At 33.5% G+C, this 27,135-nt stretch overlaps 1 protein-coding gene across 2 annotated transcripts in view; it reads left to right on the forward strand.

Annotated features, from left to right (window-relative positions):
- Positions 1-27,135, forward strand: part of NAV3 (neuron navigator 3) — a 377,767-nt gene that overhangs the window by 112,552 nt on the left and 238,080 nt on the right. For both annotated transcript variants that reach the window (XM_025403242.1, XM_025403243.1), the window contains exons 4-5: positions 15,355-15,427; positions 17,653-17,836. In XM_025403242.1, the coding sequence (XP_025259027.1) occupies positions 15,355-15,427; positions 17,653-17,836 (257 nt within the window). The remainder of the gene's footprint in view (positions 1-15,354; positions 15,428-17,652; positions 17,837-27,135) is intronic.

Here is a 27,135-nt window from a genome sequence, read left to right on the forward strand (position 1 = left end):
GAGAAAGATCTGATAGTTCAACGATGTTATTATCACTTATTTATTGAACATTAGTGGTATATACCTAGTGCTGTGCTAGATGTTTTGCTTATACTTTTCATTTAGCCATCACAGTAAACCTATAATACAACTGTGTCTCATTGAGGCAATCTGTGTCCTTTATTTAGTAAGTGGAAGAATTATGGTTTGGACTCTATTTAGTCTATTTAGTCTAGGCCAGATTGTCTTTCGACTTGCTAACAAATAAATTTAACAAAATAAGGTCTGGAATTCGGGTCTTTGGATCTTCAGCTCTTTCTTTTTTTCCTTCTCCTCCTCCTCCACTTCCTCCTCCTCTTTATTTTTTTAAAAAGTACTTTTTTAGAGCAAATTTAAGTTCACAGCAAAATTAAGAGAAAAGTACAGATTTCCCATCTACCCCTTTCCCTCACACATGCATAGCCCCCCCCATATCATCATCACCCAACAGAGTAGTATATTTATTATAATTAATAAACATATATTGAAACATCGGTATCTCCCAGAATCCATGATTCACATTAAAGTTTACTCTTGGTATTGTACATTAGACAAATGTATAATGACATATGTCTACCATTATAGTGTCATACAGAGTAGTTTTACTGCCCTACACATCCTCTGTGCTCCAACCCCTGGGAGCCAGTGATTGTTTTACTGTCCCTATGGTTTTGCCTATTCTATAGAGGCTGTTACATTATTGGAGTCATACAGCATGTAGTCTTTTCAGGTTGGCTTCTTTCACTTAGTAATGTGGATTTAAGGTTCCTTCATGTCTTTTCATGGCTTGATAGCTCGTTACTTTTAAGTGCTGAATAGTATTCCATTGTCTGAATGTACCACAGTTTATCCATTCTGCTACTGAAGAACATCTTAGTTGATTCCAAGTTTTGGCAATTATGAAGAAAACTACTATACATTTCCATGGGTAGATTCTTGTGTGAACTTAAGTTTTCAACTCCTTTGGGTAAATACTAATAAGTGTGATTGATGGATCATATGACATTTGTTTAGTTTTGTAAGAAACCACCAAACTGTCTTCCGAAGTGTTTTATTTTGCATTCCCACCAGCAATGAGTGAGAATTCCTGCTGCTCCACATCCTCACTAGCATTTGGTATTGTCAGTGTTCTGGATTTTGGCCATCCTAATAGATTTGTAATAGCATCTCATTGTAACTTTAATTTGAATTCCCCTGATGACATATGTTGTGGAAATATGCATCTTTTCATATGCTTATACGTCTTCACTCTATCTGTTTTGGTGAGGTATCTGTTAAGGTCTTTGACTCTAGTTTTAAAAACCAGGTTGGGTTGTTTGTTTTCTTGTTGAGTTTTAAGAGTTCTTTGTAAACTTTGGGTGATGACTGTGTCTTCTGTAAATGTTTCTGCTAATCTGTGGTTTGTCTTCTCATTCTTTTGACACTGTGCTTTACAGGGCAGAAGTTTTTAATTTTTATGAAGTCCAGCTTATCAATTATTTATATTATACATCATGTCTTTAGTGTTGTGTCTATTTTTATTCATATATTGGTTGCATGTAGATGTCCAGCTCATCTAGCACTCTTTGTTGAAAAGGTGATCTTTGCTTCATTGTATTGCCTTTGCTGCTTCTTCAGATATCTATTGACTGTGTTAATCTGGGTCTACTTCTGGGCTCTCTATTCTGTTCCACTCATTATTTTCCCATTTTTTCACCAACCCCATACTGTCTTGATTACTCTCTTGATTACATGACTTACTTCATGTAGGTTGTAAAGTTGTGTCGTGTCAGTCCTCCAATTTTGTACTTCTTCAATATTCTATTGGCAATTTAGGTCTTTTGACTCTTCATATAAAGTTTAAAATTAGTTTCTTGATATCCACAAAATAACTTCCTGGATTTTGATTGAGATTGCTCTTTCTAAAAAAAATTATTTGGCTCCCCTCCTTCTCCTTCTCCTATGCCCAAACTTGCAATATAAATAAGAATTATTCTTCAATATTACACTTGTTTCTTCTATCTGTGGCAGGGATATAAACTCTCAGGACACTGGGAGAGGGAGTGGTCTTGTGAGACAAATAATGATTTATAAATTTTATGGTAAAATTATGAATTTGGCAAATAATAAGTTGTTTTATGTAACTTTAGCTCTTTATATACATACATATTTTAGGTTTAGAAGAGTTTAATAACTTTATATTAAAACAATAAATTCCCTTGTTTGGTTTTGTTTTCTGGAACAAACTTAAAAGCAGAAATTTATTAAAAAACAAAAGAATGTATCTTCAGGTCAATGAATACTGATGTAATTTTTAATAAGTTATATTTATAACACTATTGCCAATTGTAGTTTATAATGAGGATTTAATATCACCTATAACTGATACAAAATATTAAATGATGTTCATAATTCTCCAATTATCAAGTAAGTTAAATAAGAATAGTAGGGTTTTGAACCTACTAATTGAAAAAGATTTTATCTGATTATATCCTCAGGAACTTTCCATATCTATGTCTATACAGCTAGTCACATACACACACAATTCTGTTCTAGTATACATGAGTTTATAGAGCTTAGCTCCATATTAGGAAGAGTACCTATACATATAAATAATTGAATATACCCTTCTCCATTTCTAGTGTGGATATATGTGTGTGTATACACTCACACCCACACCTACCTAGTATGGAGCCAAGCTATTTATAAGCATCTTTAATCCTCACATGATATGTTGATGTGGGAACTTGAATTCTTTTCATGCTCACGTCACAGATGAGGAAACTGAAGCTTTGAGAGAGTAAAAACTTCTCAGTTTCTTACAATGTGAAAATTGTAATACCATGATGCAAATCTAGTTTTATTTAACTGCAAAATTTTTAATTACACTATAGGACCTAATTAATAAACGTACTCCTTGTATCTAATCACGGATCAACTAAGCAAATAAACAAACAGAAATCAAAGAGCAAAACCCAATTAATATCCCCTATTCCTCTCCCTATTCTGCAACACAGACACATTTGAGATGGGAAAGGAAAGCCTGCAAGGCATTGCTTTGCAATGACACAGGGGTAACTAAACTGCACCTCTCATCTCCTCTGTCCCTAGCAATTTTGTCCCTTAACAAATCACATTTCCAGAGGACAAGGCCTGGAATTATGCATGCTCACAATGATCCCTGCTCACCTTTGGGCTTGCCAAAGTTTTGATTTCTACTGCTTTACTGAGTAGATCCTTGTATTAGTTTCCTGTGGCTTCTGTAACAAATTACCACCAATTTGGTGCCTTAAAACAATAGAAATTTAACTTCTCACAGTACTGGAGGGCAGAAATCCGTATCACTGGACTGGAATCAAGGTGTCAACAGTACTGTATGTTTTCCAGAGCCTGTAGGGGATATCCATTCCTTTCCTTTTCTAACTTATGGTGGATGCCAGTATTCTTTTACTTGAAGCCACATCAACCATTCTGTATGTTAATCTACTAACATATAAAATGCATTGGATATTTGAGAATATACAAGTAGTTCAACTTGTGAACTTATGAAATATGTGGAACAAGTGGATTTTTGCATACCCATTTCCGACTTTACCTTTACACTACACAGTGTTCATTCTTACATTCAACCAAATATTTTTTGATCCCCTACTTTCTTTGTACCTGGCACTATTTCCTAGCCATCTTCCAACTGTGTAGTAAGCCTGAGTCAGAGGCTGGGAATAGCTTAGTGAGAATGTTTAAATTATAGTGGTAGTAAGCATAATGAGGCAGAAGAGCAAGCTCATTGCAGAAAGACAGGTTTAAGTTTTAGTTCTGGCTCTGCTCCTCATAACTGCGTAAGCTTATATAAGCTATGCTATCTTTCTGAGCCTCTAGTGAACAAACAAAATAATATCGACTTTACTAAAATGTACAGTGAAGATGAAAGGGTTTTGTATATGGAGTAAATAGCATACTTGCTTACGACTCTGTATAAACTTCCTTCCTGTATTTGGTTGTTGAATGGTCGAGGAGAACATAGAGCAGCTCCAAATCATTTTCCCTGCATGATAGGATTTTTAAAACTGCAACTTTCTCACATAGTATCTTTTGAGTTAGTGTGTTACAACTTAATTTAAAAATGAAATATACTAAAATAGGATTTTTTAAAAATTAGAGAGTATTTCAGATATGAGTAAAAATTGATTTGTGAAATGTTTATTACTATCTGTTAATAAATCTATGTATGTACTGTGTGGTCATTTAAATGGATGTATTCATTGCAATACTGATCATTTCCCTTTTTTGATTAAAACACACGTTTGGATCTCTAATCTTTAAGATCAAGCCTGACCCTTAGCAAGGCATGGAGGATGTTCCTCATTGAGCCCCTACTTATTTCTGTGGCCTTATCTCCCGCCACTGTCTTTCTCTAGATTTCAGGATTCGTGCTCTGGAGTCCCTTCTGCCTGACGCATTCTACCCATGTTCTTCAAACTGATTTGAAGGCTGCTAACCTTTTGAGCAGTTTCACAATAGTACACAATGGGAAGTTGTGGAGAAAGACTTAAATGAGAGTAAATTAAATATTCCTGGCTATTCTGATCTCTTAAAAGATCCCTCAACCTATGCTCTTTCTCAACCGTGACCAGTTCACATATAGCTCCTTCCCGCGTTCACCTCATACCACATCTTCTCCTTCAGCAAACCCTTCCTAACCTCTCAGGGACTAACTCAGGCTTCCCTTAAAGCAGCAAAATGTGGGGGTTAGGAACATGGGCTTGGAGTGACCTTGGGCATATCAATTCAGTTCTCTGATCAACACTTTTATCATTGTATAGTGGTATAGTAATGACAACTTCAAAATAATATATCTTTGTTACTATGTTAGGTATGTCTTAGTTACTAATAACTTTCTCCTTTCCTAGTCTTTTTGACCTCTGATCAGAAATAGACCTTCTGGCTAGCCGCAGTGACTCACGCCTGTAATCCCAGCACTTTGAGAGGCCGAGAATGGTGGATCACTTGAGGTCAGGAGTCCAAGACCAGCCTGGCCAATAGGGTGAAACCACATCTCTACTAAAAATACAAAAATTAACTGGGCATGGTGGTGCACACCTGTAGTCCTAGTTAGCAAGGAGGCTGAGGCAGGAGGATCGTTTGAGCCCAGGAGGCTGTAGTGGGCTGAGACTGTGTTACTGCATGCCAGCCTGGGCAATGGGAGTAAAACCCTGTCTCAAAAAAAAAAAAAAAAAAAAAGAAATAGACCCTTCTGCATTCTTTTCTAGGAGTCTATGTCTCTGTGATAATAGTATTTATTGCATTAAATTGGAATTACCTCCCTTCTCTATAACACTATATATTTTTTAGGGCTTGGAAGTATCTCAACGAACCAATAATTTTTAAATGAATGAAGGAAAACAAACATCCTGCAAATTTTAACCAAAGCAAAAATATTACTGTATTTTACTTTAACTCTCCAGAAAAAAGAATTATCTCTAGTTAAAATCTTAGGATAAATTCTATGTAATTATTTGTATTCAATGTTAGGATTGGCATTTGCTCAAACTAAACCATCTTATCTATTTTTTGATTGAAATTTTATTTAATTTATGTAATGACACTAGTATTACATGTTTAATGTGAAAAATGAGAAGTATAGTTCACAAAAATAGCACAAGTCACAAAAGAATCTACCTTCCCGAAATATCCAAAGTTAGGATTGGTTTATGTTTTTCCAGACATTCTCTATGTATGATTGCCAACAGCAATATCTAGCACTTTAGCCATGTTCTAACTTGGATGCATTTCTTATGGAGAGAGAAATAAATCTTTGAGGCATTATACCTACTATATGGTTTATGATTATTTAGCTTTTTACATTGTAGCAGGGTTTAAGTCCAATGGGAAACTCAATGTTTTAAATCCCAGGTCAAAGTCAACTTTATAAGCATAATTGCAGAAGTTAAGGACTGGAGCGATCAATTTTCAAGAATCCTTGTGAACAGTTTTCCTTATAGTTGCTCTTGTTGGTATGCCCTGTTCCTCCTTCTGATGCTTGTCTAACCTTATATAAAATCCAACTTAGCTTTTTATTAATTTATTTTTTTGAGGCAGAGTCTCACTCTGTCACTCAGGCTGGAGTGCAGTTGCGTGATCTGGGCTCACTGCAACTGCTCCTCCTGGGTTCAAGCCGAATCTCCTGCCTCAGCCTCCAGAGTAGCTGGGATTACAGACACATGCCACCATACCTGGCTGATTTTTGTATTTTTAGTAGAGACGGGGTTTCACCATGTTGGCCAGGATGGTCTCAAACTCCTGACCTCAGGTGATCCACCCACCTCGGCCTGGGATTATAGGCGTGAGCCAGCACACCCAGCCCCAACTTAGCTTTTAAATCTAAATGACACTTCTATGAAGCTTTCTCCATATCTGTAGTAGAAATTGATAACTCCATTCTCCTCGCTGCTCTACAGAGTCGTTTATAATTCTCTGAAATTTATCGTGTTATGCCTTGCGTTATGACAATTTATGAATCTTTTCTGTCTCCTCAGCTATTTTACAAGCTCACAAAGGCAAAGATCTTATCATGCATTTTTATATCCCTTCACCATTGAGCAGAGCTCTTTGACCATAATAAACAGTTGATAGTTGCTGAATGAATTAATTACTCGGTGTTAAGTGTTGTGCCATAGTTTAGATTTAATCACAAACTATAGGAGATTATTAATCATATCTTGATATTTAGTACCAAACTGTAATGTTCATTAACTATCCATAAGTAAGTGTAAAAATATGTGGATAGACAAGATATTACTTTGTTAATATTGTGATAGATGCTTCTAATTACATGTCCTGAAACAGGTTATATTTGCAGTAAAAAATGCTAAAAGGCTGGCTGTAATAAAACACATAGCTTAAAATGTATGAGTTCAATGAAGAGCTGTGCTGATTAAAAGCACTACATATTTAGAATAGTTTATTCATCCCTGAAATTAATAAATATCAGGTTTTTTTTTTTTTTTTTTTTTTTTTTTTTTTTTTTTTTGAGACAGAGTCTCACTCTGTCCCCCTGGCTGGAGCACAGTGGGATGATCTCGGCTCACTGTAACCTCTGTCTTGCAGGTTCAAGTGATTCTCATGCCTTAGCCTCTTCGGAGTAGCCAGGATTACAGATGACTGCCACCATGCCCAGCTAATTTTTGTATTTTTAGTAGAGATGGACTTTGCCATGTTGGCCAGGTTGGTTTCAAACTCCTTACCTCAGGTTGTCTGCCTGCCTTGGCCTCCCCAAATGCTGGGATTACAGGCGTGAGCCACCACACCCTGCCAATATCAGTATTTCTAATACACACTCTATGGTTTATATGTCGAGAACACATGTTAACTCTCAGGTTTAAAATAATAAGTGTAGTTAAAAATATACTTGTAAGTGTCTTGAGTTTTCATATATGAAGATGATGAAACTCTTCCTTTTCTCATTTGAAACCCAATTTGTAATTTAGCAATCAGACATGCTCATATTTAGCAAATATGTAAGGGTCAGTATAAACACACAACTATGAAAATAGACAATCAGAAAAATTCTGCCTTGAAAAATTTCTGTCCCAATTTTTTATGTGAGTAGTTGAAATAATTCAGTGCTCTTTAGAATACATGAAAATCGTGTTTTGAAATTGATCTCTGTAGCACAGAGCACATTTTCAGGCATAAAATAAGTTTAATAAATGTGTGATGAATGAATAAATAAATGGTTTGCTTGACAGAACATGAAAAACCGGTAGTGTTACAGGATGCTAATATTAATTATGTATGTAGAAACTACTCAATTCTAAAAATATGGACCAATTTCTATGACATTTGTTTAGTTTCTGTAATAAAGAAAATAACAGTCTATTTGAAGAATTACTCTAACAAAACTGTTTTTCTTTAGGGCATTATGATAAGATTAACTATTTTGATGAAATCCCAAAACCTCAAGGCTCAATGTGTCTGTGCATTTGGATACTTCTGAAAATAATGACTGGCTCTAGCTCTCAGAAACTTTTCATTTTATTTTCATCACACAGCCAACTTTTTTATAGTTATCAAGCCATGCTTAAAATTTAACATGAAAAAGGAAGGGAAAGTAGGTGTTCCATGCCAATAAAAGATAAACCACAAGTAGGAAAAAAGGGCCCAAGAAATTGTGCTTGACATGAAATTGTGCCTAACATAATAATTAGGCAAGTAAACGTCCTGAGAGTGACTGTCCGTAAGCTACAGATGTGTGACTATTTCTTGAGCCAATTGATAAACATGGTGTCTGTTGAAATAATAATGAATTTCTTTGTATTACTGCTACAAAGGAATATATTTTAATATCACAGGAATAACACATGAATTATATAGTATTATGGTCCAAATAAGAAAATTATAATGTATTACTCTAGTGTGAGCAGTGCAATTCCTGCAACCACATGGTAGTAAACTGAAATTATCTGCAGTTACTTTCTTTGAAGAATATATTTGGAAGTTGTAATTTACAAGTTTTGCTACAAATTGGAATCACCTGGGGATTTGTAATGTATACTGAAAAACTGGCTCCTATCTGCTGACATTCTGATTAAACTTATGAGGGTATAAATTGGGCATCTATGGTTTTAAAAGATCCTCAGTTAATTCTTAAGTGTAGTAGGGTTTAAGAAATACTAGATTAAAAATTTGGGAACTGAGTTTACTGGGATACGGATAATTCTTAGGAAACTCTGTGTAATACCAAAAGTGAAAGAGGCTATGATGTGAAATGGCATCATTTATACCATTATAGCATCATTACTCTCCATTCATATCAAAAACTTTTATAATAACAGTGGGCATTTTTTGTTGTTTTGAGTTATTGAATCCCTACTATGTACATTGTATTGTGCTAAGTGTTTTACATGTAAAATTTAAATGACTCTTCTAAGTAATTATTCATATTATCTGCTTTTAATTTTTATTTCTTAAATTGAAAAAAATCAGCTAAAATGATTATTATGGGCCCCACCATCATGGAATTTTTTGAAATCATTTATTTCTATTAATCCCAAAGTATAATGGTAACAAGTTTTCCCCACACATCATTTCTATTTTTATGAACTATTGATTTTTCTAAATGTGAATTGAAAACACAAAACTTGACTAATCCCTTGGCATTTCCATTTCTCACTAATTTGCCGGTTATGATCAGGTTTTGGTTTTCTACTCTCATCAACATCTTTTCTACTCCAGAGTAGTAATTTCCTCCCTATCCCGACAAAAAAAAAAAAAAAAAAGACCAAAAACTAAATTTTGAACATATAGCAGGCCAAATGCTATTACAGCTTATAACTGATGCTATGTCTAAATTTATTAATTCATTCAGATAGTCAACAATAATGCATTAAGCATTGATTGTGCCTGGCCATGGTGTGAGGTTCTGGGGGTAAGAGGGTAAATGTGAGAAGAGAGACGTCAGCTCCCACCAGCAGAGACGAGTTCAAGTATTTCAGAGGAGAGGCTTAAGGATGTCATACAAGTAAGTCAGCTCATCAGGGTCAATGTTCAGGAGACATAATGAAGTTGACTACTAATATTATTTCCAGTTAGGGTTTAATTATTTCTCTTTTTTATTTGACTGCTTCAAGCATGAAAACCCTATATTATCCTTGCTGTAGTTCATTTATTTCCTCAGAAATTATTTGTAGATCACCTAAGTCATACATTTAGACTGGGGAGAGAGCAGTAGACAAAATTAAAAAGAATCAATAGACAGTATACATTCTGGCTAGTCATATATATAGATACACGCATATAAATAAATATATATACATATATAACACATTAAATATATATCATGATGTATACTTTAATATATATGTAATACATATGATATATACTTTAATAACATACAACATATATTACCTCTAATATATGTGTAATGTATGTAATATACTATTATATATACTTTTAATAATGTATATTACATATCATCAATACATACATGATTATATTATTACATATATAGTAATATATAATCAAAGTATATGTTATGTCACACATACTATACATATATGTGTCATGTATGTAATATATGCATATGTATGATATATACACATATATAATGCATATATGTAATAAAAAATGCATATGTGTATGTGTGATATGCACATATGTATATATTGCACATATACATATATAATGTATTAATATTGATATTTATAAATATATATTTAATATACATATGTTGCATGTATATATGCATATACATGTCTGACATCTATGTAATATATTAAATATATAATATATACTTTAATAATATATATTACTATGTTCATGTTCATATTACATGTATAAGACATGTAATATATTAAATACATAATATATACTTTAATAACATTACTATGTATGTAATATATTATTAAAGTATTAAAGTATATGCTATATATTACATATCTGTATGATATATGCAATATACACATATGTATATATTATACATATGCATGTATGTAATATATTAAATATACTAATATTTAATATAAATATAGTATATATTTAATATAAATATGTTTAATATGTGCATACATAATATATATCTTATGTATGTAATATATGTGTATATGACATATGTATATATTACATGTATAAGACATGTATGTAATATGTTAACTATAATATATACTTTCATAACTTACATTACTATATGTAATGTATATCATTAAAGTGTAGATTATATATTACATATCTGTAATATATATCTTTATATTACTATATATGTAATATATTACATAACATGTAATATATTATTAAATTATATATAATATATTGCATACATGTAATGTATGTTATATAAGTAACACATATTACATATATGTTACATATATATGATTTAAATAGACTGGGGAGAGCATATAGACAGAATAAAAAAGAACCATCATGAAGCTTATATTCTGGCTGGTCATCTATGTATACATTACACACATACAAACACACACACGTAATATGTAACATATACTTTAATATTTAATTTGTGTACAATGTTATAAGATATACTTTAATATTTAATTTAGATATTTGGGCATTTACTATTTGATAAGCACTATTATGAGCAACTTTCATTAATTAATTTACTTAATTCTAAATCTAATAGTCAACTCTTAGCTCTTGTCTTACGTGACTTGTTAGCAGCTTTTGATAGAGCTCATCTTTCCCTTGTCCTTAAAATACTTTCTTCAAGTGGTTTTCTGTACCCCATCCTCTCCTGATTTTCTTCATACTTTCCGGTGGCTTTGTTCACTCTTCTCTGTTGGTTCCTCCTCTTCTTTCCAATGATAATCTCCTAAGGCTCAGTGTTTGTTCCTCTTCTTTTATGTCTATACACTTCTGTTGATAATCATCCTCAAGATTTCATTCACATCACCAAAAAATTTGAATTTAGATCTTCACTCCAACCTCTCAGTTGAACTCCAGATTGTGCGTCCTACTGCCTACTAACCATCTCCTTTTGAATGTTTGATGGACCAGTCAACATGTCAAAAAAGAAACTTCCTACTTCCATTCATGATCTTTTCCATCTCAGTGGATAGAGACTTCATCCTTCTTGTGATTAAAGCCCAAATCCTTGGAGTTATTCTTGACTCTTCTCTTTCTCTCAAATGCCATATCTTCCCATAAATTTATCTCAGAAAACATCCAGAATCTGACCATTTCTCATGACCTTCACTGTCCCTTCACTACTCTTGTTGCTACTCTTGAATATGCCCCCTACTGCATACCACCTGCTACAAACCCCACCAGAAAAGAGTCATTGTAGGCATGGCAATGCCCTGGTCTTCTTAGGGCAGTGTTTTCAATATAGTGGATTACCCTCCATGAATGGACCCTGAAATCCACCTAGTAGATTTTAAGCAACATCTAAATAGACTAAACAGAAGACAGTACAGTGCACTAGGAAGCATCGCAGTAACCTGTATTTAGTAAGCTAAAGTATTATTCCATGAAACTTTGACTCCATTATAATTATGTATAAGCATATTGGGTTGTGCTATTCAATTTATTTCTTGCTGTGGGTTACAGTCAATATTCTAGAAAATATTAAGGTACATGAAGTTATTCTAATTAAAATTTCACCCAAATTTTTGGTGTTAAAATATGATTTGAATTTTGATAGTTTGTTTGATATCCGATTCAAACAATAATGAAGGAAAATTAAACAGATTACAATTACTTGGCTCAATTTGATGGTAAAATAACTTTTATTTATTTGTAAGTTACCAAAAAGTTTTAGAGGTTTTTAGTTTATAGAAAAATTGACATTTAATATGGAAAAAAGCAATTAAAACGGTGTTTGTACTAGGTCTATTTCTAATAACTGAGAGATGTTCAGGGGAAATCTATATTAAAAACAGGAATGATAAAATCTTTAGAATTTATTGAAATACAATTATTAACCAGAGAATGTTATTTTATCATTAAAAAATCCACTCAAAAGTATGACTCTGGTGAGAAAGCGACCATATAAATGACATTTAACAAGTTAAAACCACTTATTTTTACTATAAAACATATAGCCTAGTATGTACTAACAAATGTGATTGAATTTATAGAAAGACTAGAATTAAGTGGGGAAAAGGTATTATTTTCTTGAAAGTCATGTTTATTATGCTGATACACTGTGAGAAAATAAATTTTGGTAAATTGTTAATTTTAACAATAAATGTTGAATAAATAAATGAGCTTTAATGAACTAGCCTTTAATAGTCATATTGGAAACTATATTCAAGTACTTATTCTGTTGCTATTACCTAGCTACTCAGGCAATAATGGGGAACATAACTATCATAAATTGCCGGTCCTCATAATGAATGACTATGAGAGAATAGTAAAAATGATTGAATGCTCCTGATAAATAGATTTGAAAATAAAAAAGAATGTATTATCGATCGTTTGTTTTTGTTCTCCTTCTCCTTCCTTCCTTCCTTCCTTCCTTCCTTCCTTCCTTCCTTCCTTCCTTCCTTCCTTCCTTCCTTCCTTCCTTCCCTTCCTCCTTCCTTCTCTTTCCTTCTCCTTCCTTCTTCTCCTCCTTCTCCTCCTCCTTCCTCCTCTTGCTTCCTCCTTCCTCCTCTTGCTTCCTCCTTCCTCCTTCTCCTTCCCCCCCACTTCCTCTTCCTCCCTCCTCTTCTCCCCTGCTCCTCCTTCTTCTCCTTCTTCTTTCTTTCCTTCTCCTTCTCCTTCTCCTTCTTCTCTTTCACATTCCCCTTCTGATTGTGGTGCAAGATGAAAGAAAGAGTTGTGTCTAACACACAATTTAGGAATCAGTTTATTTTATATGCTGGTTAAATGGTAGACAAAAAATTATCTTACAAACTTAGCTACAGACTCAATGAACCTTTTCTGGATTTTCAATGAGCTAACCTGTTCATGTATAATATGAGTAACTAAATTTTAGGTAATAATATCCTATTAACATTTTGTAGCAAATCGCATTTGGGTCAGAAATCTTCCTTCTTTCTATAAAAGGCATATAATTGCATTGAAATCAAGAACTTTAGGACTGCTCTTGCAAACATTTAAAAATATTACATCACATTATCCTTCTTAATATTAGGCCACAATAATTATTTGGCATCTTTCTTTTACTAATTTTTAGTAGGTCTGAAAGAAATACATTTAAAAGAACACTGTGGATGGATAGAGAACATCCAATTTGCCTCATTCCTTGTTATTGTTCCTCCTCCTTTCCTTCCTTATATAATCTTATAGCTAGTAGCAGAATGAAATATGAAGAAAGGAAAGAATTAATATATGTTTCAGCACTATCACCTCGTTGGATATTCAGATGCTGATCGGCAGAACAATAAGATTTATTATATTATGTTATATTCAGCACGTTCAACTCTATTATTTATTCAGTAGAATAAATTCAGTAAAACTTACTTTGAAGTTAATTAATATAAGACTTTTTTTCCTCAAAATAAATGAGTATATCTTGTCTGTGGTCATTTTTAAGGAAAAAGCATATCATTGTATATTATCATTTTTTGTACAAAATTGCTATTTTAAAGGAACAGAAATAGTTTCTCTATTTTATAAGGATAGATTCTTGAATCTATTTTTTTCGTTTTATTTTCTTTAAGAGACATTTTGACCTTACTATGAAGCTAAGCTGGGGAGGACATTGGCAGAACTCTGTGTGTATGTCCTCATGCATAGCTTTTGATGAGAATTTAGTAAGACAGACAATAGTTCCTTGCCAAGTTATTAATTTTAAATTTCATCTTTACTGTAGAATGTAAATATTTATAGAATACTCCCAAATCCAGGGAGATGGATCACAAAGAATTGGAAGTTTTTAGCTTTCTATACTCTTACGAATCTTAGCTGTGTCACTGCTATATAATGCCATGATCAATTTTTTTTTTTCTTCTCACCCCAAATGATTGTAAACTGGTAATCATATTGAAACCAACGATTTAAAAGTCATGGGGCCTGGCATAGTGGCGCACGCCTGTAATCCTAAAACTTTGAGAGGCTGAGGTGGGTGGATCACTCGAGGTCAGTAGCTCGATACCAGTCTGGCCAACATGGCAAAACCCCTCTCTATAAAAATATAAAAAATTAGCCGGGCATGGTGCTGTGCACCTGTAGTCCCAGCTACTTGGGAGGGTGAGGCTGGAGAATCGCTTGAACCCGGGAGGGAGAGGTTGCAGCGAACCAAGATCGCACCACTGCACTCCAGCCTGTGTGACAGAGCAACATTCTGTCTCAAAATCAAAAACAAAAACAAAAACAAACCAACAAAAATGCACTACGGGAATCACCCTTTTAAAATAGCAAAGACAACACCTATATTTAATCAGCAGATTATTCACCTCTAGAAATACAAATATAATTTTTAAAATAAATATTTGCTAGGTTTAGGATGAAAATATCTTCATTTTCATATTGTATCAATCCTTTCTCCATCTATCATTTGACGTACTTAACAAATACTGCTGGTTGAATTTAAATTACCCACATCCTAACATTCTAAGACACACATGCAACAATCTCAGTCTGTATGGATGCTTTCACTGGGACTTATTTGCAAAGTACAAGATCCAGTTTTATGTTAAGTAGGTGGGTTGCTAATCTGCAAGAATGCCATTCTTGATCAGGCCTTTATGAATTGTTTGTAAGTACCAGCTGGACAATGAAAGCTTTATATTCATTCTGCAATTAGCCAAAATAATTCTAGTTAAAGTCTGGTTAAGACTTCTAGTATGAAATGAATGTAAACTATTCATTCTTTATCGTTCTTTCTGGTTTCATTTTGGCACATGCATTTATTAAAATACAATCCCCTAAGTTGCTTTTTCACTGCTTTTCATGTTGCAGATTGAAAATGTTGATGTCTGCCTTAGTTTTCTAGCAGCCAGAGGGGTAAATGTTCAAGGTCTATCTGCTGAAGGTAAGAAAAAGAATGACTGAATTGTCACAAATGGCATCAATGTATTTAAATTATTTTTTATAATGTAAGAAATGTAACATTGGAGTATACGGCTCCTTAATGTGATAAAAGACATTGGTGAAGTCTTCAAGACAACTGAAACATAAACGTAATGGTTATTACTATGTGCTTTAAGTATTTAAATGTTTTCCATATTTTGCCAGAACTATTCTTTTCATAACCAACTATATGGGAGAGGAGTGAATCAACAAAACATCTTTATGTTATTACTAGTTTATAGTATAATTAGATTTCTTAAGTAGATTAATAGATAATTACATAAATGTTGGATGACATAAATACAGGTAAAATATTTTAATTAAGTCTTAATATTATTTTATTAATACCATTTCTATAATCTATTCAAGTTGGTAGAAATAGTCAAAATAGTTGGTTAGTTTAAATAAGTCACTATGAAGTATTAAATAAGTAGAACTAACAGCATTCATCACTGTTGCATATAAATGTTTTAAATCATTAAAGATTCAAAAGATCATCATTAAAATTGAAAGATAGCAAAATGGGGAAAACTTGAACAAGTTTTGATGTTTATCTTTTCCTGAGTTTATTTTACTTTCACATATAAAGGTGGCAAAGGTTGGCAAACGCTTGCCACACATAAGATAAAATTTGCCATACTTGAGAACCCTGATATTTAAATTTCTTTTATATTTACATGTTATAATATATAATTAAATTACACATTCAATGGCCAAGAAGCTCAGGTTCAAACCTAACTGGTAGTTCTGTAACTTAGAATAACATTTGAATAAAATTCCCCAGGATAATATGTTGCTAAGTAGTTAAAGGCAGGCTAGAATTGCTGCCATTTATTCATTTTGTGTGTCTCTTCCTTATAAAAACCTTTATTAATATAAGCTTATTGATTTTCATTCATCTTTTAAAAATATATGAATGCTCAAAATTTACTCTCTAAATTAATTAAACATGCAAAATAATAAGACAATAATTTTTTAAAAACTCTTTAAACAAAATCTTTCAGGTTTATAGGAGAATATTAACACTCTCTCAATGTAGCCTCAGATTGATAAGCCAACTCTTCAATATGATGGAAACTATGAGAAATATTTGGGGAGGAAATAGAACAACTCAGAGGGTCATTTTATATTAATTATTTTACTGCATAGTTTGAGTTATATGATAAACCATCAGAGATCAAGAAATCCAAAGAGTTGGTTAATTTTCCTAAACTCCAAAAGGGGACATAAAGCCTTGATCTCAGAGGAGGATGTATTGTATTGCCAACAGCAAGTTTTATTTAAAATATGATTACAGGTTGTGTAGCTTACTTTCAAGCTTTACTTCCTTCTCTTTTCCTATTTTTTAAGTTGTAACTACAGGAGAAAAATGTAGGCTTATATATAGCCTACATTGTGAATTTAATTTTTTTATTCAATATTTGAAAATCTTACACAGGAACTTCATCTGTTAGAACAAGGATTTCTACTTATTCAATTATGTTATCTAACATAAGCTAATCTTCATTATTTATTAATAATGAAGCATAAATTAAAAATAAAAGAATTGGAACATTAATAATTGATACTATGTCTGTTTTTTGGAAATATACATACACACATATATTTTGATATATATGGATATATATTTGGAAGATATATACATACATAAATATGTATAAATGAGTTGGTGAGTGGGTGATTTAGAAAGAAAGTTGATTGCAACGAATCCAGTTGGTATTACGAGGTGCACCCACGTCATCAATATTTATAAATGCAGGACAACCAACATTTCAGTGGCTTTCTTTCTGCAGTTCGTAGCCACTGCTATGCTGGCAACAGCTGTGTATATTTGTGAGGAAAACAACGTGCTACATCAAATGGTTAGCACAAGAGAGAGCTCATTTATTTCTAAGCAGCAGCTAACTCGAGAAAAATTGTAGTTCAAGGTCAGCAAAGAATATCACTTCTGAGCGTGCTTTGTTCTTTTCACCCTCTATCCTTTGATTCTCTCCCTGAAATTCCAAGGTATTTGGAAATGTTAACATGTTTCAGAAATTCAGGTTTGTTTGTGACTCAACTGTGACTGAGAGAATTAAGTTGTATCTCTACCTTCACAGATTTAGTTCAAGAGGATTGCATCTAGAGTTTGTTAAAAAGGACACTGAATACATACGATGCTTCTTTTGTATTTTTCATTTCATACAGAAATAAGAAATGGAAACTTAAAAGCCATTCTAGGGCTGTTTTTCAGTTTGTCTCGCTACAAGCAGCAACAACACCATCAACAACAGTACTACCAGTCCTTGGTGGAACTTCAGCAGCGAGTTACTCACGCTTCCCCTCCATCGGAAGCTGGCCAGGCCAAAACCCAACAAGATATGCAGTCCAGGTAAGGAAAGGAAGTAGGGAATGTGTTTCCAATTAGTTTGTGTAGATACAACTTGTTTTTAACAAATTATTGTCCACGAGTTTGAAAAACGTACTCATGTACTTGTATCAGTGTGATGGGATTATTTGACTTGTGTAATGGAAGTTAAAACCACTCTTCTTTTGCTTGGACAAGCAACGTCTATCATGTTTTGGGTGACATATTTTTTTTGCTTTCTAAAGATTGTTGTTCCGTATCACAGTGTGAAATGTCTTTGGTGTAAGTAATGTGGCATGGCTACTTTCTTCTACAAATGACTTCAGTATTTAGAATGTGCTACTGAGTCCTAGTCTCCTGTCGTGTAGTTATCTTTCATTGATACTTTTGATTAATTAAGTCTCAAAAATTTCAGGTCTGTTAAACATAGGAGTTTGAGGTTTGGGAACATAGTGTTTTTGATGTGTGTGTGTGTGTGTGTGTGTGTATGCACATACATGTATTATTTGTCTGGCTTGAGTCTTTTGGCATATGTAGACACAGCCTGGGTAGAGTGTCCCAAATCATGGCAACTTCCTTTTCTCTTCCATTATTAGTTTTGTGTGTGTTTTTTTTTTTTTTTTTTTCCAATTTAGAATTGCATCAGTGTTCAGCTAGAGGAGTTGAGCAAGCAAACGATATATAACAAGAGACTTATTGTGAAGAATTGGTTTAGTATGATTGTGCATTCTGGTTAGGCAAGTATGAAATCTGAAGGGCAGCCCAGCTGGGAGGGCAGGCTAAAACTCTTGTCATGAACTGAAATTGCAGTACACAGGTAGAATTTCTCCTCTCAAGGAAGCCTCAGTTCTGCTTTTGAAAAGCAAAACTGTCAGCTGGGCACACTGGCTCGCTCATGCCTGTATTCCCAGCACTTTGGGAGACCGAGGTGGATGTATCACGAGGTCAGGAGTTCAAGACCAGCCTGGCCAAGATGGTGAAAGCCTGTCTCTATGAAAAATACAAAAAGTAGCCAGGTGTGGTGACAGGCTCCTGTATTTCCAGCACTCTGGAGGCTGAGGCAGAGAATTGCTTGAACCCGGGAGGCACAGGTTGCAGTGAGCCAAGATCCAGCCTGGGTGACAGAGTGAGAATCCGTCTAAAAAAAAAAAAAAAAAAAAAAAAAAAACTTTCTTTCAACTAGTTGAATCAAGATCACTCAGATTATCTAAAATAAACTTTACTGAAAGTCAATTGATTATAGAATTTTATGACTTCCTCAAAGTATCTACATAGCAACAACTAGATTAGTATTTGATGGAATAACTTAGACTATAGTCTAACATAGTTTACATGTCAAAATAAATGATCACAGAATGAAGTTTCACTTAACAACTTTCATGCAAACTACTATATTTGTTCCTGAACAATGACTGGGGTATTGGTTAGTTAGCTCTATTACATAAATAGTTATGATTATTTTTCTTAAGGAGAGAGGATATGAAAATCCCTTTCATCGTCTTTGAAAATATAAACACTTGTCAACAAATGTAAATATTTAACTTTGTCCACCTTAGAAGTCAAGTTTGAAACCTACTAACATTCAGCTAACCTTGAGTTTGGTAATTAGAAATGACTCAAACAATTAAAATGATGTTCCAAAATACATTTATGAACCACCTCCCACTTACTGTCAGTTGTTCAATTGTTCAGAAATCACCTCTCTTTCATCTATTACCCAACTCTCATATGGATCTTGTTTGTTACTTCATAATGAACAATATTTATTTCTCTATATAACCATGTAAATTCTATTCCCTTTGGAAGATTTTCATTCATCAGTGAATTTTTAAATGAATTTTAAAAAAGCTATAGTTTTACTGAAAACAGCATATAATATAAAGTTTATGAAGTGATGGGGGATATATTTTATTATAAAATAATGCAGCTATTTGACTGCTCTTTAAGCTCATCTTGGCTTTTGGTTATATCAGGTGAGATTGTACAAGACTCATAGTGAAAAATAAATCTCTATAGGATAAGTTTCTTGGATTTTCGTAAGCATAGAGAAGAAGAAAGTGGATGACATCATGTTTTATGTATTATTATTATTATTATTTTTTGCGTGGATGGTTGGAACAAAGAGATGGATTCTGAAAAGTGCCAGAAATAATATTACTAGAGTTTGGTTTAAGCAGTTTAAATAAAAAAGACACAAGAAGAGTAGCTAAAAAAATAAAGGAAACAAAATTATTTTGTGTAAAGCATGTTGACTCTGGAAGTGATACGGAATATCATTTGACATTGCTTTACCTCACTCTTTTTCTGTATCTTCCATGTGAAATTTATTGTCAAGAATTTCTTGCCCAGAATTTCTTGGTAGATATGACCCTTTTAGGAAATTGTTTCTTTTCCTATTCTTCTTGCTGGATATACATACTGTTGTGAAACTATGGGGTAATTTAAAATATAAAACCATGTGTACTCATGGTTTTTATACTGTTTTGTGGAAGGATGTCTCAATTTTTCATTGCAAGTTTATGAAAAGTATTCTTTTCAACAGTGTCCTTTAAGGCTGAGGGAGACTTTTAGCAAAATTTTCTTCTGGATTTAATTACTTTTTGAATTGACATATAATTTAGTAAATGTTTTTAGAGTAACAGCTTTACTAAAAGTAGTATTCAGGACCCTAATATAGAAGAGTTCAAGTCTTACTTTCAATAGTTTTACTTGTAATTGAATTTGTTACATGTTTTAAAGGATATGATATTTAAGACATTAATACTTATTTTTATTCATATAGATTTGGTGTATCACATTAATATATGCATTAGAATTTATGTGGACTTACCTGTAGCAATCAATATTTTTAAAGCATTTTTCAAAAGGCCATAATGATAATATACATAGGAATGTAATATAGTATCTATGTGTTAGAACCAAGATAATTAATGCAGAAAAATTCCTAATGACAAATTTATCTTCATTTGCTAGAGGTGTGAATCATAAATCATGATTTATGATGCCTTTCTATTGATTTCAAAGTTCTTTCCGAGTAAACAGTTTAAATGTCAACTTGCTATACTTTTCTGGATATTTGGCCAGAAAATGTTCTTACATTTTTCTCTGTAGACTAACGAACATTTCTTTGGGCACATTGGTTCAGTTCAGTAAAAGTGTTTCTGTTTTATTCTCTTTGTTTAAAGTAAATTGGCATAATTCTACATACTTCTACAACATTTATTTTATCCATTAATAATTTTTAATTTGATTTTACTATTTTGAAAATAACTCCAGATGTTTTTACTCAATTTGAATAGCTTTCATTTAAACAGAAATTTGGATTTAAAGGTTAACAAGTGAAATACACAGGAGAAAAAATAAAACATGAACCAAGAGGAAAGAATAGAGTAACAGACTCTGCTCTCCTACTCTCTCAGTTGCCTCTCCACCTTTGAGTGTATGTATCTATAGGGGTATGGGTCGCGTGCTGTATGTGAGCTTTAGTGGGTGTGTGCACAAGTGTGCATGCATGTGTGTCCTGCTCAATTGGTACCAGGAGCTCTAATTATTAAGAGTTTACCTCTGGAATCAGACTGCCAGGACTTGGATCTGGATTAAAGTAAAGGTGGGATTCAGATTTTAAGTTTCTTAAATTCATTACAAGGAATTATTTGGCTTATTTGGAGTGATAAAGACTTGATTAACCAGGTAATCAATTCTTTACAATTTAGATATATTTAATATAAAACTGATATTTTATCTATGTCACTATTTTTTGATGAACTTTATGTGGGTAAAGATTCAACATCTTGCTATATTCCAAAATATTAAGCATCTTATTTGCATTTATTTAATATGATAAATAAAACTAGTTCATTTTATATTTCTTAATTTTCTTTTTATTTTGAAAAAGGTAGATAAAAATTCTTCTCTCCAACCAAAAGGGGAAATATGAGAAGTGTTTCAATATAAAATGCTAAAAAAATCTTATATAAAGGTTGGTATCATATTTATTTTTCACAGGTATTAATTGGGAGAAGAAGGAAATCCCTTTGCTTATTCTAGGAAACAATGTAAAAATAAATCCTATAATTTTAAAATTCATAAAATTCATTTTCATCCTAGGGTATTTCTGTGAACCTTACTTTTTCATATGTTGCATTTTGACAATTAGAGTTCTAGTTGACAGGAAAGCCAAAAGAAAATCCTATTTCAACCCTATGCAGTACCTGGCACATACCAGCCAATAATACTCAGTAAATGAATGCATGATTTTCCTAAGAATATCTGGTAAAAACATTACAGTGAAAAAAATATAAAATGAAATTTGTTTTTTCTTATGTACTGACCTGGTTATACACAAGGTGTTAGGATGATAGTACATGTAAAAGATAATTTTTTTATTTGCTAAAAGCTTTTTTAAAAGACGTGATTTTTCTTAAAATACATGCTTTTATCTTAATTTCTGACCAGATTATTAAATGATTTTCCTTCCCGTTATCAAATAGTTAATGAATTTTACCAACTCACAGATAGTGGTTATTAAATCACATGAATAGTTTATGTAGTATACAATTGAAACATGTAAAAAGACGAAAATTGAATGTGAAAGTAGAGGTCAGAGATTACATAGATAGATGATAGAGGTGGCAAAGCCAGTGTTGATACATCTTTCTGAATTTAAAAAAATTATTTTGGGAACTTAAAAGATTATGATCTCTGCAGATGATCATACATCCTTCTGCTTTTGATTTCGTAGGAGCAAATCAATAATGTGTCCATTTTCAGTTAAGATGAACGTGCTCTTACAGGACTCACAAGTTAAACTGTGAAATCCCCGGGTACATGTTTTCTGAATGGCTTGTCTGTTCCCTTGCAGTCCTTTTCCAAGGTTCCTGTGACCCCTACCACACACGTTGCTTTTGGAACCCTCTTACCATAGAGGACATTTGCTTTCCAGGGTATCTTTTCCAGGAAACATTATTTCCTTCTGGGAGATTCACTCTGAAATTGAGATGGTTTACAGCTTTTTGGCCAAAGGTTATAAATCTTGAGAAGTATATACGGCAGTTTAATTTAAGATGACAGGAAGGCTCTAGTAATTTAAGCCCTTGTGAACCTGGCTTCAATTAGCTGCCTAACGCAGTTCTGTGTTGTGGCCTACAGTGTGCTCTTTAAGAAAGTCAGTTAATCAATTAAATTTTAAACAAAACAAAAACATAAAAGAAGAGGGATATTTATAAGTCGTTATTTAAAGCAGGATTTTTTTATCTCTAGAGGGAAATAATTGAAGAGAAAGAAATTATTCTTAATTGACTGCATTTGGAAACCGAGAGTACGTAATACTAAGAGAGAAAGTTTGTGTGTGCACGTGCACATACTTTTGTTATGTTCTAACACTGGTGTTTCAGTTGTTATAGATGAAGATTATATTACAGTAAAGGTGGGACTCAGGTTTTAAGTTTCTTAACTTCATTACAAGAAAATATTTCACTATATTTGGAGTGATAATGACTTGATTAGCCAAGTAATCAATTTTTAAAAATTTAAATATATTTAGCATAAAAATTAGATATTATCTCAGTATTTTTGTTGTTTTGTTTTGTTTTGTTTTGTTTTGAGACAGAGTCTCACTGTGTCATCCAGGCTGGAGTGCAGTGGCACAATCTCAGCTCACTGCAACCTCTGCCTCCCGAGTTCAAGCCATTCTCCTGCCTCAGCCTCCCTAGTAGCTGGGATTACAGGTGCCCACCACCATGGCCAGCTTTTTTTTTTTTTTTTTGCATTTTTTTGTGGAGATGTGGTTTCACCATGTTGGCCATGGTGGTCTCGAACTCCTAGCCTCAGATGATCTGCCTGCCTCAGCCTCCCAAGTGCTAGGATTATAGGCATGAGCCATCATTCCCAGCCGCTATGTCAGTATTCTTGGGTGCATTTTATGTGGGTAAAGATTAAACATCTTCTGTATTGGTTATTTCAGAGTCAGGCAAGTATGAGTTGGAATCCTGCTTGCCAATTCCCAGTGGAGTGGCGTGGCCAAGTGATTTTAACTTGCTCAAATCCTAGTGTTCTTCCGCTAATACTGGAATAGTGGCAACTTTCTCATAAGGGTGTTGAGGAAACCAGATGAAATGGTTTATGTATAAAATGCTTACTTAGCATAACATAGCATATAATAGACACTCAAACCAGCTATTTCCATCTTCCCTTCTCTCACTTGAAGATCATATCACATGTGTAATAAAATACATTGACCCACATTAAAAACCTTAAGTCAACCTCATTACTGTTCTCCCTTTTCTTTCTCTAATCAAGTCTGCCCATTCCACTTCTAAGTTTTATTAAATATATGAAAATACTTTAAAGTAACAATATTTCCACTAAAATAGCTTAATAATGCTCAGTCCTTTGTATGCCCAGTCTAAATAAGCAGAATAACCCCTTTAATTATTTTAGGTATTTTTTTTAGGAGTTACTTCCATGTAGCTAAATAAAATGCTTCTACCACTAGTTTCTGTTCATCAATTTGATCATTGTCATTTGATCCACACTTCTCTATTTCTCCCCACCCTCATTAATTGATTCTACAAGTTTTTATTAAGTACGTGGTATGTTCTAGACAATCTTCTAGTCACGGGAGATAGGCAGAAGACAAAAGAGACTTTTAAAAAATTTGCTGTCTTGAAGCTTTCATTCTAGTGATTGGAGATAACACAAAATTAATTAAAATATTTACCAGTAATTTGACAGCTGATGATGGAGAAAAACAAATCAGAAAAGGGCAAATCAGATGTGTGAGAGCCATTTTTTTGCTAATTAAAATTTAATGAGGACCGAGGAAAGTCCTCATTCAGATGATGACACTAAGCAAAGAAAATGAGAGAATGTTGTCGGTGAATATTTCAGGGCAGAGCGTTTCAGGCTGAGAGAAGAAATGCTCTTAGACTTTGAATTAAGAGCCTGTCTGGTTTTCTTCAATAAGAGAAAACATCTATCCCAGTTGGACTGGATCAGACGGAAAGAGGCAGAAGAAGAGTAGGTTATAATTCGAAGAAACATAAGAATTAGTATGGCCCTGTTGCCATTGTGCAGACTTTGGCTTTTATTCCTGGAGAGAGTGGAAGATAGTATGTGCCATGAGGAACATAAACGGGCATATAAATAAAGTGGTCACATTGTCTGCTGTATTGAAAATAGAGTGTAGTAGGGAAAAGGTGGTAGCAAGAAGTCGTGGAAAAAGCTTGGGCTATCGCATTGAAGGTGCAGAGAGGAAGTTAAATGCCAAATGCGTTTTGAAGGTAATGTCAGTAGAAGAAACTGATAGACTTGTAATGAAATTGGTAAACAAAAAGGGGACTGTAGCATGGATAAAAAGGAGGCTAAAATGGGAGACTGTGTGTTATCAATGTATTATTAGCTGTTGGAAAGATGGTGTTTCCATTTGCTGAAATGAAGAAAAAAAAATGTGAGGAAAGGTTTGGTAGGGAGAAGGTCAGATATTCACTTATTGTCATGTGAGCTTTGAAACATCTGTGAGATATATCTGAAATACTGAGGAGGCCATTGGAATTGCAAGACTGGGGTTTAAGGGATAGATGGAGCCTATAGATAAAAATCATGAAAAAATAAGCATATAGCAACAATAAAAAGTATGAGGCTAGACTTAAGTCACCAAAATCTGTACATAGATGAAGAAGAGAACTGAGGCCCTGGATCAGGAGCTTACCAATGTTTAGAGATCAAGGAGATGGCAAGACCTGACAGAGGAGACCAAAAAGAGTTAGCCTGTTAAGTAGGAAGAAAAGTAGAACTTGATGTCCTGGGAAGCATAAATACTGCATAAAGTATTCAATGGAGAGACAGATCAATAGTCATAACTTATATTGGAGCCCCTTCTGAACCATTCTATATAGTTTATACATACATTTACCATCTCAATCCTCACGACAATCCTATGATGTACGTACTGTTTTCTTTCTTCCTTCCTTCCTTCTTTCCTTCCTTCCTTCCTTCCTTCCTTCCTTCCTTCCTTCCTTCCTTCCTTCCTTCCTTCCTTCCTTCCTTCCTTCCTCCCTTCCTTCCCTTCCTTCCCTTCCTTTCCTTCTTTTCCTTCTTTTCTTTTCTTTTCTTTTCTTTTCTTTTCTTTTCTTTTCTTTTCTTTTCTTTTCTTTTCTTTTCTTTTCTTTTCTTTTCTTTCTTTTTTGAGATGGAGTCTCACTCTGTCACCAGGCTGGAGTGCAGAGGCACGATCTCGGCTCACTACAACCTCCGCCTCCCGGGTTCAAGAGATTCCCCTGCCTCAGCCTCCCAAGTAGCTGGGACTACAGGCATTCACCACCACACCCAACTAATTTTGTATTTTTAGTAGAGATGCGGTTTCACCGTGTTGGCCAGGATGGTCTCGATCTTGACTTCATGATCTGCCTGCCTCAGCCTTCCAAAGTGCTGGGATTACAGGTGTGAGTCACCGCACCTGGCCTGTACTGTATTCTTAATATTAATTTTGACATAAGGAAAATGGAAAGATCAATTAAATTGCACAGTTTCACAGAGACTAGGCTGTATATTGGATCAAGGCAATCTAGTACAGAGTTTGTGTTTCTAACCATTATTTACGGAATGTCAACTACATGAAATGTTGCATGTAAGTAGGATGAGAACTGAGAAGTGACCTATGGCTTCTGCACTGGATGAGAGCTCTTTCAGTGAGGTAGTTGCTATGATAACTTGATTGAAATCTGTGCAAAAGAGAATGAGAGGGAGGAATTACAGATAGAGATACACAATTTAATGTGTCAATTAAAAAAAGAGATAGCAAATATAGGCAAGTCTTTCTAGGAGTGTTACTAACATAGTTATATACTCCACTATCTTTAGTTCTTTTGTTGGTTAACTTTGTACCTTTATGTAATGGAATAACATCTTTATTTCTTTTTCAATCACCTGTAGAATATCTTTTGGTATTTGATTTTGTAAAACCTGGATATTAAAACTACGGTGTCATTCTCCTCTATCCACTGACAATTTCCAATCTCTGTTATTGGCACTTTTATTTTTTGTTACCAACGTTCATATGATTAATCTATTTTGTACACGTACCTGATTGTTCCAATCTTTTAGTATAGGTTGATTCTAAAAGTTGTGTGTGTGTGTGTGTGTATATATATATACATGTATATATATACATATTCTTCAGAATCAAGTAATATACTCTGATTCTTCCCTAGTTAAGGCCTATCTGAAAGTTGATATTTGTTTGAATTGATGCATAAAATGGTAGATAATTTGAATAAGGGCCAGAGCTCATTTTATGATAGTTTGGGGAGATGAGTCCAAGTAAA

This window comes from Theropithecus gelada, chromosome 11 (genome assembly GCF_003255815.1).
Source record: "Theropithecus gelada isolate Dixy chromosome 11, Tgel_1.0, whole genome shotgun sequence".
NCBI classification, from domain to species: domain Eukaryota; kingdom Metazoa; phylum Chordata; class Mammalia; order Primates; family Cercopithecidae; genus Theropithecus; species Theropithecus gelada.